Source organism: Sciurus carolinensis, chromosome 6 (genome assembly GCF_902686445.1).
Source record: "Sciurus carolinensis chromosome 6, mSciCar1.2, whole genome shotgun sequence".
NCBI lineage: Eukaryota > Metazoa > Chordata > Mammalia > Rodentia > Sciuridae > Sciurus > Sciurus carolinensis.
In genome coordinates, this window is record NC_062218.1 from 98,479,969 (window position 1) to 98,493,880 (window position 13,912).

Genomic DNA, 13,912 nt, shown 5'->3' on the forward strand with positions numbered 1-13,912 from the left:
TCTAATTAGTAATTAGATATTACTATCTAATTTTTTTTTCCATTGACACTCTTCATTTTTTTTCTAGAGGAAAATTCACTGTACTGCCTGCAGTCAATGCTAGTCTGGCTGCCAGGTAGACTGTAACTTAATATTTTTCAAAGTTGTTATTTTTTTATTTCCTGGATCTCTGCTTTGATGAGGTCTTAAAAAAAAAAAAAGTGTGGGGCTGGAGCTGTGGCTCAGTGGTACAGAGCTTGCCTAGCATGCGTGAGGCACTGGGTTTGATTCTCAGCACCGCATATAAATAAATAAATTAATAAACAAATAAAAGGTCCATCAACAACTAAAAAATATTAAAAAAAAGAGTGTTTAAAAAAAAAAAAGTGTTATATCTCTGTGGACCACTTTCACAAAGAATGGTTTCTGCCCTTCTCATTGTACGGTTGAATGACTGCTAATCCTTTGACTGAGCATGTCTTAATGGGATCGTGGGGTAGCAGTATTCAATAGTCTATTAATGGATCTTGGCTGCTGCACTGTTTGAGCTGTCCCTTTTGGAGGTCTGATTTGTCTTTAATGCTACAGTTTTCACTGTTTACATTTGATCCTTAGTGTAACACTTCACTATAGTAGGGCTTATGTTTTACCTGACCAAATTTATAAGGAAAGCAGTCATGTTATAAAGTTTAGATCATATGTTAAACTTAATCCTTGTTTGTGTTTTGGTTATATTAAGTGGTTCATGTCATTGTTAGGTAATCTTTTTTACTTTGGTTTGCTTCTTTCCCAGCTTGGGAACAATTGATTCTCACTGGGCGAAGCCCTGCTTTTCAAATGCCAGCCCTAAGATCTTTGATTTTGTTCAGATGCTCTTTCTATGACTTCCGCTGTTCTCTTTCTGGGACTTTTTTTCCCTGGGTAGAGGAAACTGAAAATAGACCCAGATCTTTATTCCTTCAAGATTACCGTCTGTCCTGGGCGCACAGGGAGGGTGTGTGTGGGAGGGGATGATAGTGGCAGGAGCACCTTTGTGGTTGATGCTTTTTCTAAGTGCCTCTGAATAATAGCAGATGGCATTTTCCCTCTAGACATTACGTGATTCTTCAGACATAGGGAGAAAGATACACACTATAAATGAGTGGAAGACATGATTTAGGGGTAAGTGGAGGGAATACATATACTTGGAAGAGAGTTTTGAGGCCCTGAGAGAGAATTGCACAGGATAATGAGGAATTGATGCAAACAGATGGATCAAGAAAAGACATGGAACACGATGGTCTGAAATTATAGTTCTCTGCTCTTCATTCTTTATTCCTCACTGCTCATTGTTCTTAGACGAATAATGTCTTCAGAGAAATATAGGTCCATACTTGGCCTAGAGTGAGAGAGATTGTTACTACCGTCTTGTTGGACTGATCAAGTTCAACTATGGTTTTATTAAAATTAGGTCACATACACTGAATTTCAGGACAGAGTAGTTATGCTAGCTGTGTTCTACTTCTGTGATTTAAAAATAAATAATGGAATGGGCATAGCTGGGTAATGAGACTGATTTTGGTTAACCCAGGACTCACTAGATTTTCAAAGCCTTCCTGGTGGGAGAAAAGAAACAATGCAGAAGGGGTCAGCATTTACCTGTGGCCAGACTCAGGTGATGACTGTAGTGTTAGTTACCATGAACCTTTGCATTAGGATAAGCACAAAGGCTTCCTATAGATCCGGGTATGATGCCACGTTGGCATAGACCAGAGATCAGAGAAGGGGAAGAACTGAAGGGTTTTTTTAATTTGTTGTTTTTTTTTTTTTTCCAGTGCCTCTAAGGTCCTAGAAAAATAAGAGTTTCCAAAATGGGGCCAGAATGCAGGTCTGATCACAATAGGAACCCTCAAGCTACCCTGATTCCCTGTGATAAAGTTTCAATTTATAGTTAACCTCCTTCAAGAGATTGTCTCCATCCTCCACCTCCTGCTGCTGGGTTTAAGCCCCTCCTCCAGCAGTCTATTTACCCTTTTCTAAAACTCATTGTCTCTCTGTTGTTTTTTCAACTAGTTGCCCAAGGAAAGGGTTTGAGCCATATTGATGTCTATCCCCCACTACTTAGCCCATTGTCAGGCACTGAGTCAGCACTGCATAAAATGTATGTTTGGGTAAATGTCACTCACAGGGGCTCATTAGCTTACCTTACCATTGGTTCTCAGGACTGGAAACTACAGAGGTAATTTGGGTTAGGCTGGCTTCAGTCTTTGATTTATGAGCTGTTATAAAGTCATCTGGAATCCCATTTCTTTTCTTCTTTCTGCTTTGCCTTTCTGAAGTACCCACTTCATCTTAAAGTTGACAGATTGGTTGTCAGCAATTTTGTAGGCCATGTCTTTCCTAGACTTTGCGTGTGCCTGTGTTAAGGGGAAGGATACATGAATGGGAATGTGAGGAGAACTTTTTACAGATTGAACCAGTTCAGAACCAGTCCCAGTGGCCAGGGGATACCATTTGTGATTGGGTTGGTCCTGGATTCCTTGAATCAGTTGTGATGGAAGAGGGGAGGTAATGCCCTGTGTTGCCCTAGACAAATTGGGCTCACTCTAGAACAAGATGAGACAGGCTTTCCCTGAAGCATGTCAGCTATGGGAAGAATGAATGGATCCTCAACTGAAATCTGACTATTAAGGAGAATATGGATGTTGTGTGGGTGACCAGAAAATTCCACTGTTACTTTAATCCAGATTTTCTAGGCAACCTTATCTAGTGACCATTCTGCCCTTAATATGAAGTTGCTGAATTTATTGAATGCATGTTTTGGAAAAGAATTAAATTCTTTTTAATGAATTAAAAGTGAAGTTATTAAATCTTGAGTATGAAACTCTTACCATTTAGTCAGGGATAGGACACACTCAAAAAGTTAAATATCAGTACGGGAGTTGGGTAACAGTATAGACAGCAGTATGGCAGGCATCCTGTTGTTTAAGTGAGTCATGTGTACAATGTATACTTAATTTTTTCCAATAATGGTTTGTCTGATTTTAATCTGGAAGTCATTGAGCCAGGCACTGTGGAGATTACAAAAGGATGGAAACAAAATGTTAGCCCTAAGAGCTTTTAAGTCCAGTCAAGAGAATGGTTAATGTACTTGGGGGCTGGAAAGCATGGCCTGCCTCACAGAAGCAAACCTGGAAGACAGGAACCTGTAAACATAACTGAGGGGTCCTGGTGAGCTCTCCAGAGTCCTGGGAGCCTGCTTGGTTGAAGGAGATACTCAGCATTCTCCATAAGCAGCTCAGTGCAACTGGTCAGAGAAGTGAGTTTGGGAAGAGTGAACAGATCAACCCATTGCCCCATTGCCCCAGGGTAGGGGTGGGAGTTACAGTCTTGGTTGATCACTGCTGGCAGTGCTGCTTGACAGGAGACCCCACTGTGACCCAGCCCTGTTTACTGGAGAGTTTCTAATAGTGGGTCAGTTTCTATGGATCTGATTCATAGTGCTCTTAGAGTTTCTGCCATCTTAAAGTTATCCAGCTACAGTTATGAATATTTCAGGGAATTAAAAGAAGATCTTATTATTCCATCAGCACATTTATTTAGGACACTGCATAAGTTTCTTTTTGGGTGGGGGGAGCTCCTAGGGGGTTGAACCTAGGGGTGCTTTACTACTGAGTTACAGCCCTAGTTCTTTTTACTTTTTGAGACAGGGTCTCGCTTAATTGCTGAGGCTGGCCTGGAACTTGGATCCTCCTGCCTCAGACTCCTGAGTAGCTGGGAATAGGCATGTGCCACCACACCCAGCCACTACACAATGTGGTAGTGATCCAAAACTGACTTGAATCCCCCCTTTCACAACCTACAATCTGGTAGAGGAGACAGACAAAAAACAAACAGATACATAATTCCCAATTGTGATAATGAGAAGGAAACAAAACAGGCAGAGCTAGGGATTTGCAAGAGTTTTGAGACAACTGTAAGGCATTTTGTAAATGATCTCATGATTTGGAATATTTTTTCCCCTAGTGATTTCCATTAGGAAAAATGCAAATAATTAATTAGGTTAAATGCAAATAATTTCTACTCATTTTGTCTCTTAGGTGCGCTTTGAAGGTTCCTGATGAATCGCGAGAACCCCCCACCGTATCCAGGCCCAGGCCCAACGGCTCCATACCCACCTTATCCACAACAACCAATGGGGCCTATGGCGGGGCCCTACCCACCTCCTCAGGGATACCCCTACCCAGGATATCCACAGTACGGCTGGCAGGGTGGGCCTCAGGAGCCTCCTAAGACCACAGGTGGGTGACTGTGAATATGTGGTGTACATGTGTGTGGTACCACATCACCAAAGAAAATGATCATGTATTTTCTTTGGCAGAGAAGAAACTTGCTTTTGTGATGTGGTTGATGTTTGGTGGGGATAACTGAAGGTGCTTCTCACTCAAGAGACCCAACTCAGTTCTTCCTTAATGTCCCTTGTGCCCTCTATGGCTGATGACTTCCTGGCCAACATGTTCTCAGGGCTTCCTCCTGGGAGGAAATGCTGTTCTTGCTGTAGCCAGTTTTGCTTTTAGGTTTAGCCCATTCGGCTATTTTATCTGGCAGTGTGTTGACCTTCAAGTCATCCTGCTATTGGGGTTGGTATTCTTTACTAAATTTTTTCATAGTTCTTTTTAACCTGCTAGTTGAGTTTGCAGCTGTCTTCTCATTCCTTCTTGTGTGCTTAGAGCAGTGCTACTCAAAGTTCAGTCTTCAGACAAATGCCAGTTCATGAACAGTGAGCAGTAATTGGACTATGATGAGAAGTACAGAAAGTGAGAGGAAACATTTAGAAACTTTTAAAGCACTTTGATATTCCTGTGACATTCAAGCATGTAATCTTGCCTTTTACAAAAAGTGACAGTCAGAGAAAGATTAAAAACAAAACATGTTGAGAAGCACTGTGCTAGATGTCTTGGTGACAATTTTATAACCCTTTGGTTTGCAGAATAGCTGTTCTCTTACAGTTTTTAGCTTTCTAAAGTCTCTAATTCTTAACAAGTGTTTGTTATGTGCCAAGTGGTCTCTCAGAAGACATTAACATTTAATCCTTGCAACAATCCCGTGAGCTAATTCCCATTTTACAGTGAAGTAATTGAAGTACACAATACAGTAATGATTTGTTCAAGGTCACACAGCTAGTAGCAGTACATCCTAGATTAAGATCCTGATAGTTTGGCTTAAATAATCTGAACCTATAATTTATTGCTGCATGTTAGTACCTCTCCTGCCTTTTCTGAGCTGATTCAGTCATCTGAATTAAGGGCCTTAGGCTTCCTCTGAGAGATTTTCCTAGTTTTAACTTCTTACTAATCAAAAGCAATAACAGAATTGATGGTTTATTTTATACTAGGATTTGAGGATTCTTCAGAATAAGTGGAGTCTATGGAAGAAAAATATGTTTAATAGGAATTTCATAATCAATACGGGAAAGATGTATACTGTCAAATCAGAGGCTCTTTTAAGGTTGAATAGAGTATTTGAAAGCCTTTAAACAATTTAGTTTATCTTCAAGGAGAGCTATTGTTGTAACAGCTGCTATAGTGCATGCTTGGAAGTATACAGAAGTACAACCAGTGAAATCAGAGTAGTTGCCATTCAGGTTTATCACCTCAGAGGGGGATTGCCTGAAAATAAACCTCATGAACAAAAACAGACCAAAAAGACCACATACTGTATGTGAATTTGTGTGGAATTTAAGAACAGGCAAAACCAATTTTTGGTGATAGAGACCAGAATGGTGGTTACCTTCTACTGTGGAGTGTGGGAGAGAGAACTAGAGTGGGGTAGAATGTTAGACATGGTTTCTGTCTTAATCTAGATAGAAACATTCTTCAAAATGTACATTTGGGATTTTTGTACTTTACTATGTATTATACATCAGTGAAAAAAAGGTCCAGCATTTGGGTCATCCAACAGACTGAGCTTAGTATGAACCTCATAGTATGTCTTTCATCCAAAGTCCTCATGGTCTTTCTGTCCATTTCCAGGCCAATTTTGTTTATACCACTCCCTAATGTGCATTTGATGAGTTTGGAACTTTACTGAGTTTGTCTAGAGTAAGTCCTTCCTAGGTTTGAATTTTATGCAGAAAACTCTCAGATTTGATCCTCTTTCTTACATTTGGTGTAATTAAGTATCAATATGTCTTTTTGAGAAAAAAATAATTTATTTTTTCTTAGGATTAAGAAGATTGATATGATTGATAACACTCAACTCTTTTAGTTGAGTGTTATCAACCATGATTGATTTCACAAATGCAGTTGAAAGCTGTTTATAACATCCTTTTCTACAGATATACCCTGGAATTTCTTTCTCTGTCATTAGTTTGTAAATTATTAACTGCCAGAACTCATACTGCACCCAGACATGGCAGGTGATGCCAGGTGGTCAGGTTGTTTCATCTGGGGTCCAGGTTCTATGAATGGAACCCTTTGAGGGTCTAGGCTCACCAAGGGATGAACCCTTTGGGGGCCCATTTCATTCTTTGCTCTTGGTATTATTTCTGAAATATCTAATCAGAATCATGTTCTCCTTCTTTGTATCTGAGCTATAAGGAAATTTAACCTTTTTCTTTCCTACTGGGATGATTTTATATTTCTCTACTACAACAGATTCTCTGCTGAAGTTCAAGTGTGTAGCCCACTCTGTTAATGGCTACACAGGTAGAAATGGTTTCTTTTTCAAAGGAGGAAGGATAGCCTTCAGCCATTCTTTGGTTGTTGTGTTCATGTTCTTCTTAGATATGCATGACAATAGAGTGTATTTTGACATACTATACATACATGGAATATAACTTATTCTAATTAGGATCCCAGTCTTGTGGTTGTATGTGATGTGGTGTTTTACTGGTGGTGGATTCATATATGAATATAAGAAAGTTATGTCTGATTCATTCCACTGTCTTTCCTATTCCCATTCCCTTCATTCCTCTTTGTCTAATCCACTGAACTTCTGTTCTTCTCTACCTCACCCCCCCTTGTATATTACATCTGCCTATCAGAGAGAACATTCAACTTAAGGTTTTTTGTGTTTGGCATTTTTCACTTGGCATGATAGCCACCAGATCTGTCCATTTACCTTCAAAAGTCATAATGTCATTCTTTTTATTCTTTTTTTTTATTCTTCTAGCCATCCTTTTTTTTTTTTTTTTTTTTTTTTTTTGGTACTGGGGATTTACCTCAGGGGTGCTTAACCACTGAGCCACATCCTCACCCCTTTTTTGTATTTTATTTAAAGACAGGGTCTCAATGAGCTGCTGAGTCTAGCTTTGAATTTATGATCCTCCTATCTCAGCTTTCTAAGCCCCTCCAGCTGTTCTTTATTGATGTCTGGTACTTGGTGAGGTCTTAAGAAAGGTGTGATGCATGGCTGAGTTGGTGAAATAGATGACTTCTTCCTCATCTGTTTACCATGCAGAGTTTGTTTTTCAGATTGTAACAACAACAAAAATCCCCTTTATTTGTTTCAAGAAACCAGCCCTTTGGAAACTGTGTGACTGGAAGCAGCAGCTGTTGTGGGAATAGGCTTCCCAAAGGACATACCTATAGGTTATGTCAAGGATCTGGATGTTTTTAGTTAGGATAATTATAACAACTAGTATTTCTTGAGCACAGTGCTTGATGTTAGCCTCATGTAATCTTCACAACTCTGTAGCAGAGGTAGAATCTGAGGCTCAGAGAGGCCATGTTTTAGTTACGTATTGTATAGCCTATCCAAAACTCAGTGGCTTAAAATAACAATGATTTAATTATTTCTTGTGATTATGTGAGTTGGGGAAGTTCTGCTTCATGTGCTGTCTCCTGGGATCACTTGTGTGACTTAAATCAGGTGTCTCCTGGCTGCAGCTGAAATGTCCAAGATGGCCTCACTCCCATGATGAGGGTACTGGTTTGCCTCTGTGAGGTCTCCCTCTACACAGTCTCTCATCATTGGTGGACTAGCCAAGTTGCTTTAGTATGGCAATGAAGTTCCAAGAGGGTGAAACTGGAAGCTGCCACGCTTTTGATGGCGAGACCAGAACTGGCACAGCATCACTTACCCTGTATTCCATTGTTCAAAGCAAGTCACAAGTACAACCAGATCCAACAGGAGGGGAAATAGATACCATATCTTTCCCCTTTCCTAAAAGATAATTCACCCATTTAAATTTAAAGTATACAGTCCAGGCTGGGGTATAGCTCAGTTGGTAGAATAGTTTGCCTCACAAGCACAAGGCCCTGGGTTCAATCCCCAGCACCACCAAAAAAAAAAAAAAAAAAAAAAAAGTATATCTACAGAATTTTTCAACCATCACTACTATAATCCTACAGTGTTCTCATCACATTGAAAAGAGATCCTGTACTCTCTCTCAGAGATCTCACTTCTATCTCACTCTTTTGGTCAAGGCAGCCACAGCTTTGTTTGGCCTAGATTATAGGGGAGGGGAAATAAACGTTGAATGGGTGGGTAGGTAGAATCACTTTGCAAAAATGGATGGGGAATGGAAGATCTTTGGAAACATTATCTCAACTTCCAGTGGTGCAGGTGAACTTTGATTCAGTGAAGCATTCTAAGTAACAGAACTACTTCTAGGTTCTTACAAGTATGCCATGATAATAGGACTGTTTTTTTGTTTTGTTTTGTTTTTGTTTGTTTGTTTTGCAGTGCTGGGGATTGAACCCAGGGCCTTGTGCTTTCGGGGCAAGCACTCTACCAACTGAGCTATCTCCCCAGCCCTGATAATAGGACTGTTAAAGGAAAAAAAGAATACTATAGTATCTCTAGTCTTACATCAGAAAATAGCAATTTGTCTTTAAGGAAAGTTCTGTGAATTGTTTAGACGGTCATGAAAGAAGAGTTTTAATTTAATTCACCAAATTATAATGATCCCCACTCAGATACCTCAAATCATCAGAAATGGGAAAAATTCTCAGTCAACCATCCAGATTAATCGCCCTCTAACCTCCTAGCAGACATCGCCAGTTCATTATGGCTCTTGCTTCCAGACGTGAATGTGGTAACTACTGAATCTTCCTTACACGAGCATTCTAGGCAGCCACTATGCATAGGTTTGAATTGTTAGAGAAGATGAACTCATTCACCATTCCTTACTAAGCTAACCCCCTCTTTTTAGAGATATTCAAACTGAAGCTTTGAGTGACTTGTCAGGGTCAGTGAGACTTAACTAGGGCGGAAGTCTCCTAATTCCAAACTGAGTGCATGTCCTCATTGGATGCTGCTGCTGTGATCCAGTGCAGATTCAGCAGAGATTCTCTAACACCCACCAAAGGAGAATACTTTTTTCTAGCCCTTTCCCTCTCTTATCTGGCCAACCCCACCCTCCCAAAAAACTCCCTAGGAATTATAGCAAGACACCAATTTCCTGGTAGACAGAGGCAGAGTGTGACAGAGCTGGATTCAAATCCCCTTATTAACTCTAGGATCTGGGCAAGTTACTTGATCTCCCTGATCTTTGAGTGTGCTCCCTTCCCTTTGGAAGCTTCAGGAAGGCAGAGTTTCTTTTGTTTTTATCTGTTTCCATGATTTCTAGAACAGTACTGAGTACTTTTTATATATATCCTATAAATATATGAATATTTATCCACATATCCTATTTGGATATATCATTCGTGTGCATATCCTATTTATATACGTCGTGCACGTGTGTGTGTGTGTGTGTGTGTGTGTGTGTGTGTGTGTGTGAATCCTCAGTAAATACGTATTGGATGAATGGAAATACTACTATTTTCAGGGGTGGCTGTGAATTCATGTTAAGTGGTTCTTACAACTTTCTCTTTGAGATCCTTTCATTGTTATTTAACTTTTGTGTGTCTGTAGTTAAGGTTTTCTGGGCTGGGGATGTGTAGCTCAGTTGGTAAAGTGCTTGCCTCACATGCATAAGATCCTGGGTTCAATCCCCAGCACCACAAGAAAAAAAAAAAAAAAAGTTTTGTAAATGTTCTTCTGAGTCAGGACTCTGATATCTGGCAGCACACTAATTTAAAATAAAATAAGCTCTATTTTAGCATCCCTTTGGGATGTTCCCATGGAGCTCCAAAGCCCAATTGACCTTTGAACCAGGTTTCTAAGCCAGAAACTACCCAGTGTCCCTATTATGATTCTTTTTTTTTTAAATTAATTTATTTTTTTATTATTGTACACAAATGGGATACATGTTGTTTCTCTATTTGTACATGGCGTAAAGGCATACCATTTGTGTAATCATAAATTTACATAGGTAATGTTGTTTGATTCATTCTGTTATTTTTTTCCCTTCCCCCCAACCCTCCCACCCCTCTTTTCCCTCTATACAGTCCTTCCTTCCTCCATTCTTGCCCCCCTCCCTAACCCTAACTCTAACCCTAACACTAACTCTTCCCACCCCCCATTATATGTCCTCATCCGCTTATCAGCGAGATCATTCTTCCTTTGGTTTTTTGAGATTGGCTTATCTCACTTAGCATAATATTCTCCAGTTTCATCCATTTGCCTGCAAATGCCATAATTTTATCATGATTCTTTTTAATTGGAGGAAATGGAAGGGGAGTGCACCTTGAGGAGGGCCCTTCTGGCCTGTCAGACCCTTGGCCAGGGAGCATGATGTCGAGAGGCCTCTTTTAGCCCACAAGTCAGAGATTATGGGGAGGTGATAGAATGGTGTGTTTTGCTTTCTACACACTATTCTTGGTGTCGCACACTGCTTTCTTTCATCAGTCAGTGTAAGGATAGAAAGGAAAGAAATTTCATGGTCTGGCATCTCTGGCTAATTGGCCTGAGGTGTGGAATTACAGCCTGGTTTGCCCGAGCTGAGCCTCGTGTGCTTCTTTCATCAGCAGTTCCTGTCAGGCAACTGCATTCCCTGGGAAGCCTTTCCAACGCAGACAAGTCTGCTCTCTTCTTTCTTTGCCAGGTGTCAGATGACAGAACATCCCAGCAAGGACACTGCATAGGGCCACCAAAAGTCACATTGGCTTTGAAATTTAGGTAGAGTTTCTCTAGTTCTCTGGACTTCCTTTTCTATAGAATTGGGATTATCAGACCATGGTAAAGAATAAATGAAGGAATACAGTTTATGACACCTTAATGGGTATTGGGGAAGAGTTAGTGCCCCCATAAACTTTTAAACTTTTGCTTGTGGATAAAATAGGAAGCTCTCAGGGGCAGGAGGGGAAGCCAGTTGCTGAGGGTCACTCCTTATCTACCCAGAGAGTCCCCACTGGCCTGAGGCAAAGGAGACAGCTCCAAAGTCACCTCTCATCTGCGACTAGAGTTCGTCCTTCCACTAATGTCCCATGCTGTGTATTTTCTACCCAGACTCCCTAATAGCTCCTCATTTCTTTCATTAGTAAAAGCCAGCCCTTGGGGTGACCAGCAAGGACCTATGTGAGCAGGCTGCCGCTGACTCTCTAACACCTACCACCTGGCCACCCACTCACTCTGCTCCTTCTCAGGCTGACCTGGGCACTCATCAGGTACACTCCCACTCCAGGGCCTACGTGCTTGCCATTCTCGTCCCTCAGGACTCCCACTTGGCTTATGACCTCACTTTCTTTTGATCTTTGCTCAGCTGTTCCCTAGCAAGAGAGGTCTCCCAGCCATTTACCCCACCTCCTGTGTGTAGCACCCAAACAGGCCCCCTATATCCCGATTCTTCTGCCCCTTTCCTGCCTGACAGAACTGTGTGTACTAGTTCCCTGGCTGCCCTCCTCTTCCCACCAGAATACAAGCTCCTTGAAGGCAGGGGCTTTCATATGTTATGTTCACTGCCTGAATTCCAAGTATTTGTTGAGTGGCCAAGTGCATCTCTCCCGTTGTCCTCTGGCCGCACAGGTATCTTGTGTGGCATTTCTTTTTCAGGCCTCCCTGGGTTTCCTTTTCCTCCTCATGTCATCTATATAGAATCTACTGAGACAGTGTCATGTGTCAAGCCTGATGCTGAGCACTGCATATCCTTTATCATTTAATTAGCATGACAGTTAAACCTCTAGAAAACAATTTGCCCAAGGTCAGAGCCAGCAAGTGGCAGACCTGTCTTGAGAGCTGCTTCTCTGTACTGCTCTTGCCTGTATGGCTCTACCTCTACAGTAAGTTGCCGGCTCCTTTGGGCTCTGCTCCATTGCTGCTTCCCTCTTCAGATCTTGCCAAGGGCCATGCTTGGTGTATCTTGTGCCTCTTTTGGTGATTTTCCTTCTTGGCTTCCTGGCTTATCTTGTTTGTCTGCCTTCTTAGTGACAGCAGTGACTTGTGCAAAATACTCTTCCATAAGTTGATCCTTAGTTTATACTTATTCAATCCATTTCACTTTCCTTTCTCCTTTCACATTTCTTGACACATGTCTGGGACATTCTTTTGAATCTTCTAATGCTTGTAGTGTTCTGTAGATTCCTATGGAAAGTGCCCTAAGGTCCCACATGGGCCTGGGCCAGTGTCTCTAAGACTTTAGTTGGGCTTGTCAGAGGTGTGAGAAGCTCATCGTTTCGGTTCAGCAAGTGGGGCTGGCTGGGCACAGACCTTTTGCTAGGGGAAGGGGGAGACGACTCTGAAAGCCTAAGGACCATTTTCTCTGGTTCCTCAACTAGAAAATAAAACAGTTTATGGGGTTTTGTGGCTTTTGAAAAGCGTTCTGACATCAGCTATATCTTTTAGTCTTCTTAGGGCCTTCCCTTTCCCTACCCCAGAGAGGGTATAGAGTGTAGAGTTTGCTGGTCTTGGGTTTGGAGGGAAACAATTCCTGTTTTCTTTCTGTAGTGTCCTTTTAGGCTTTGCCTCTGTACTGTGTTCTGTATGTACAACATTAAAATTTAAGTATTTTTTCTGCCCTCCTTCTGATTTTTTATTGTTCTTAGAATAATGACCAGCATCCAGAGGCTTGAAGCCCTTCAGGGGCTGACTCTGCTACAGGTGGGTTTTAGCTCCTCAGCCTCACCAGATACTCTCTTCCTACATGACTTTTTAAAATGTCATTTCCTCTGTATGAGCTGGGGAATTCTTTACCCTCTCTTGACCCTGTATAGATAACCTGTATAAATCCTTCACATGTCACTCGTGCGTCACTACTATGGTGACACCGAGTGGTACCCCCTACCTCCCACTCTGGATTGGGCTTCTTTTTTTGTTCATTTTTCATTGGTATATTATAGCTGCACATATCAATGGGATTTGTTGTTACACATTCATACATGCACACAATACAATTTGGTAGATTGGTTTTCTACCCTGCAGAGTGCTGTCTTGATTTATAATTTTCAGTTTTGACTCTAGTTTAGGTATAGAATTAAGTGTTTCTTGCTATCTAAAAGCTCCGTGTTATGAGACCTTGTCTAATTGGACTGAACACTAGATTTCCCGTCACTGTTGAGAGATTAAAGATGAAGAGTTTAGAGATAATGTAGGAGAGAGGACACTATGAGACAGGAATAAGTTTTTTCAGGTTATTAAATTCTGGGCTTGATTTTGCAGAAAAGATTGTATTTCTTTCTCTCCCTCGACTTACTCATTTTTTGGTTTGAGGGCTGAGCAGAATATTCGTTGTGTAGCAGGGGCTGGGGCCCTGGGCCAATACTGGCAGTCACAGACCTCTGAATAATCAGAATTGAGAGGTGTAGCTTGATGACATCCTTCCCTCCACTGAGTTCTGGCCCTCACTCTTTCTCTGCTCCATGAACATAGTAATAACATTCATTGACTTTTTAAAAATTCCATTCATAATCCAGCTCATCATTTTCATGTTATTTCCTGGGCAGCTATGTCATTTTTACAGACACATGTCATTTGTATCTGGCTGTCACGGAAGTGTAGAGATCATTGTATATTGTATATCTGTATATTACAGATAGGTTAGCAGCATCCTAGCCTCTAGACACTAAATGCCAGTAGTATCTCCTCAGTTCTGACAACCAAAAATTTTTCCAGGCATTACCAAATGTCCCTT

The 13,912-nt window shown here is 41.1% G+C and overlaps 1 protein-coding gene across 5 annotated transcripts in view; it reads left to right on the forward strand.

The window, feature by feature from the left end:
- The window catches only part of Cystm1 (cysteine rich transmembrane module containing 1), a 59,082-nt gene that overhangs the window by 12,914 nt on the left and 32,256 nt on the right, over positions 1-13,912 (forward strand). For all 5 annotated transcript variants that reach the window (XM_047556094.1, XM_047556093.1, XM_047556096.1 and 2 more), the window contains exon 2: positions 4,059-4,259. In XM_047556094.1, the coding sequence (XP_047412050.1) occupies positions 4,079-4,259 (181 nt within the window). In that variant the 5' untranslated portion in view covers positions 4,059-4,078. The remainder of the gene's footprint in view (positions 1-4,058; positions 4,260-13,912) is intronic.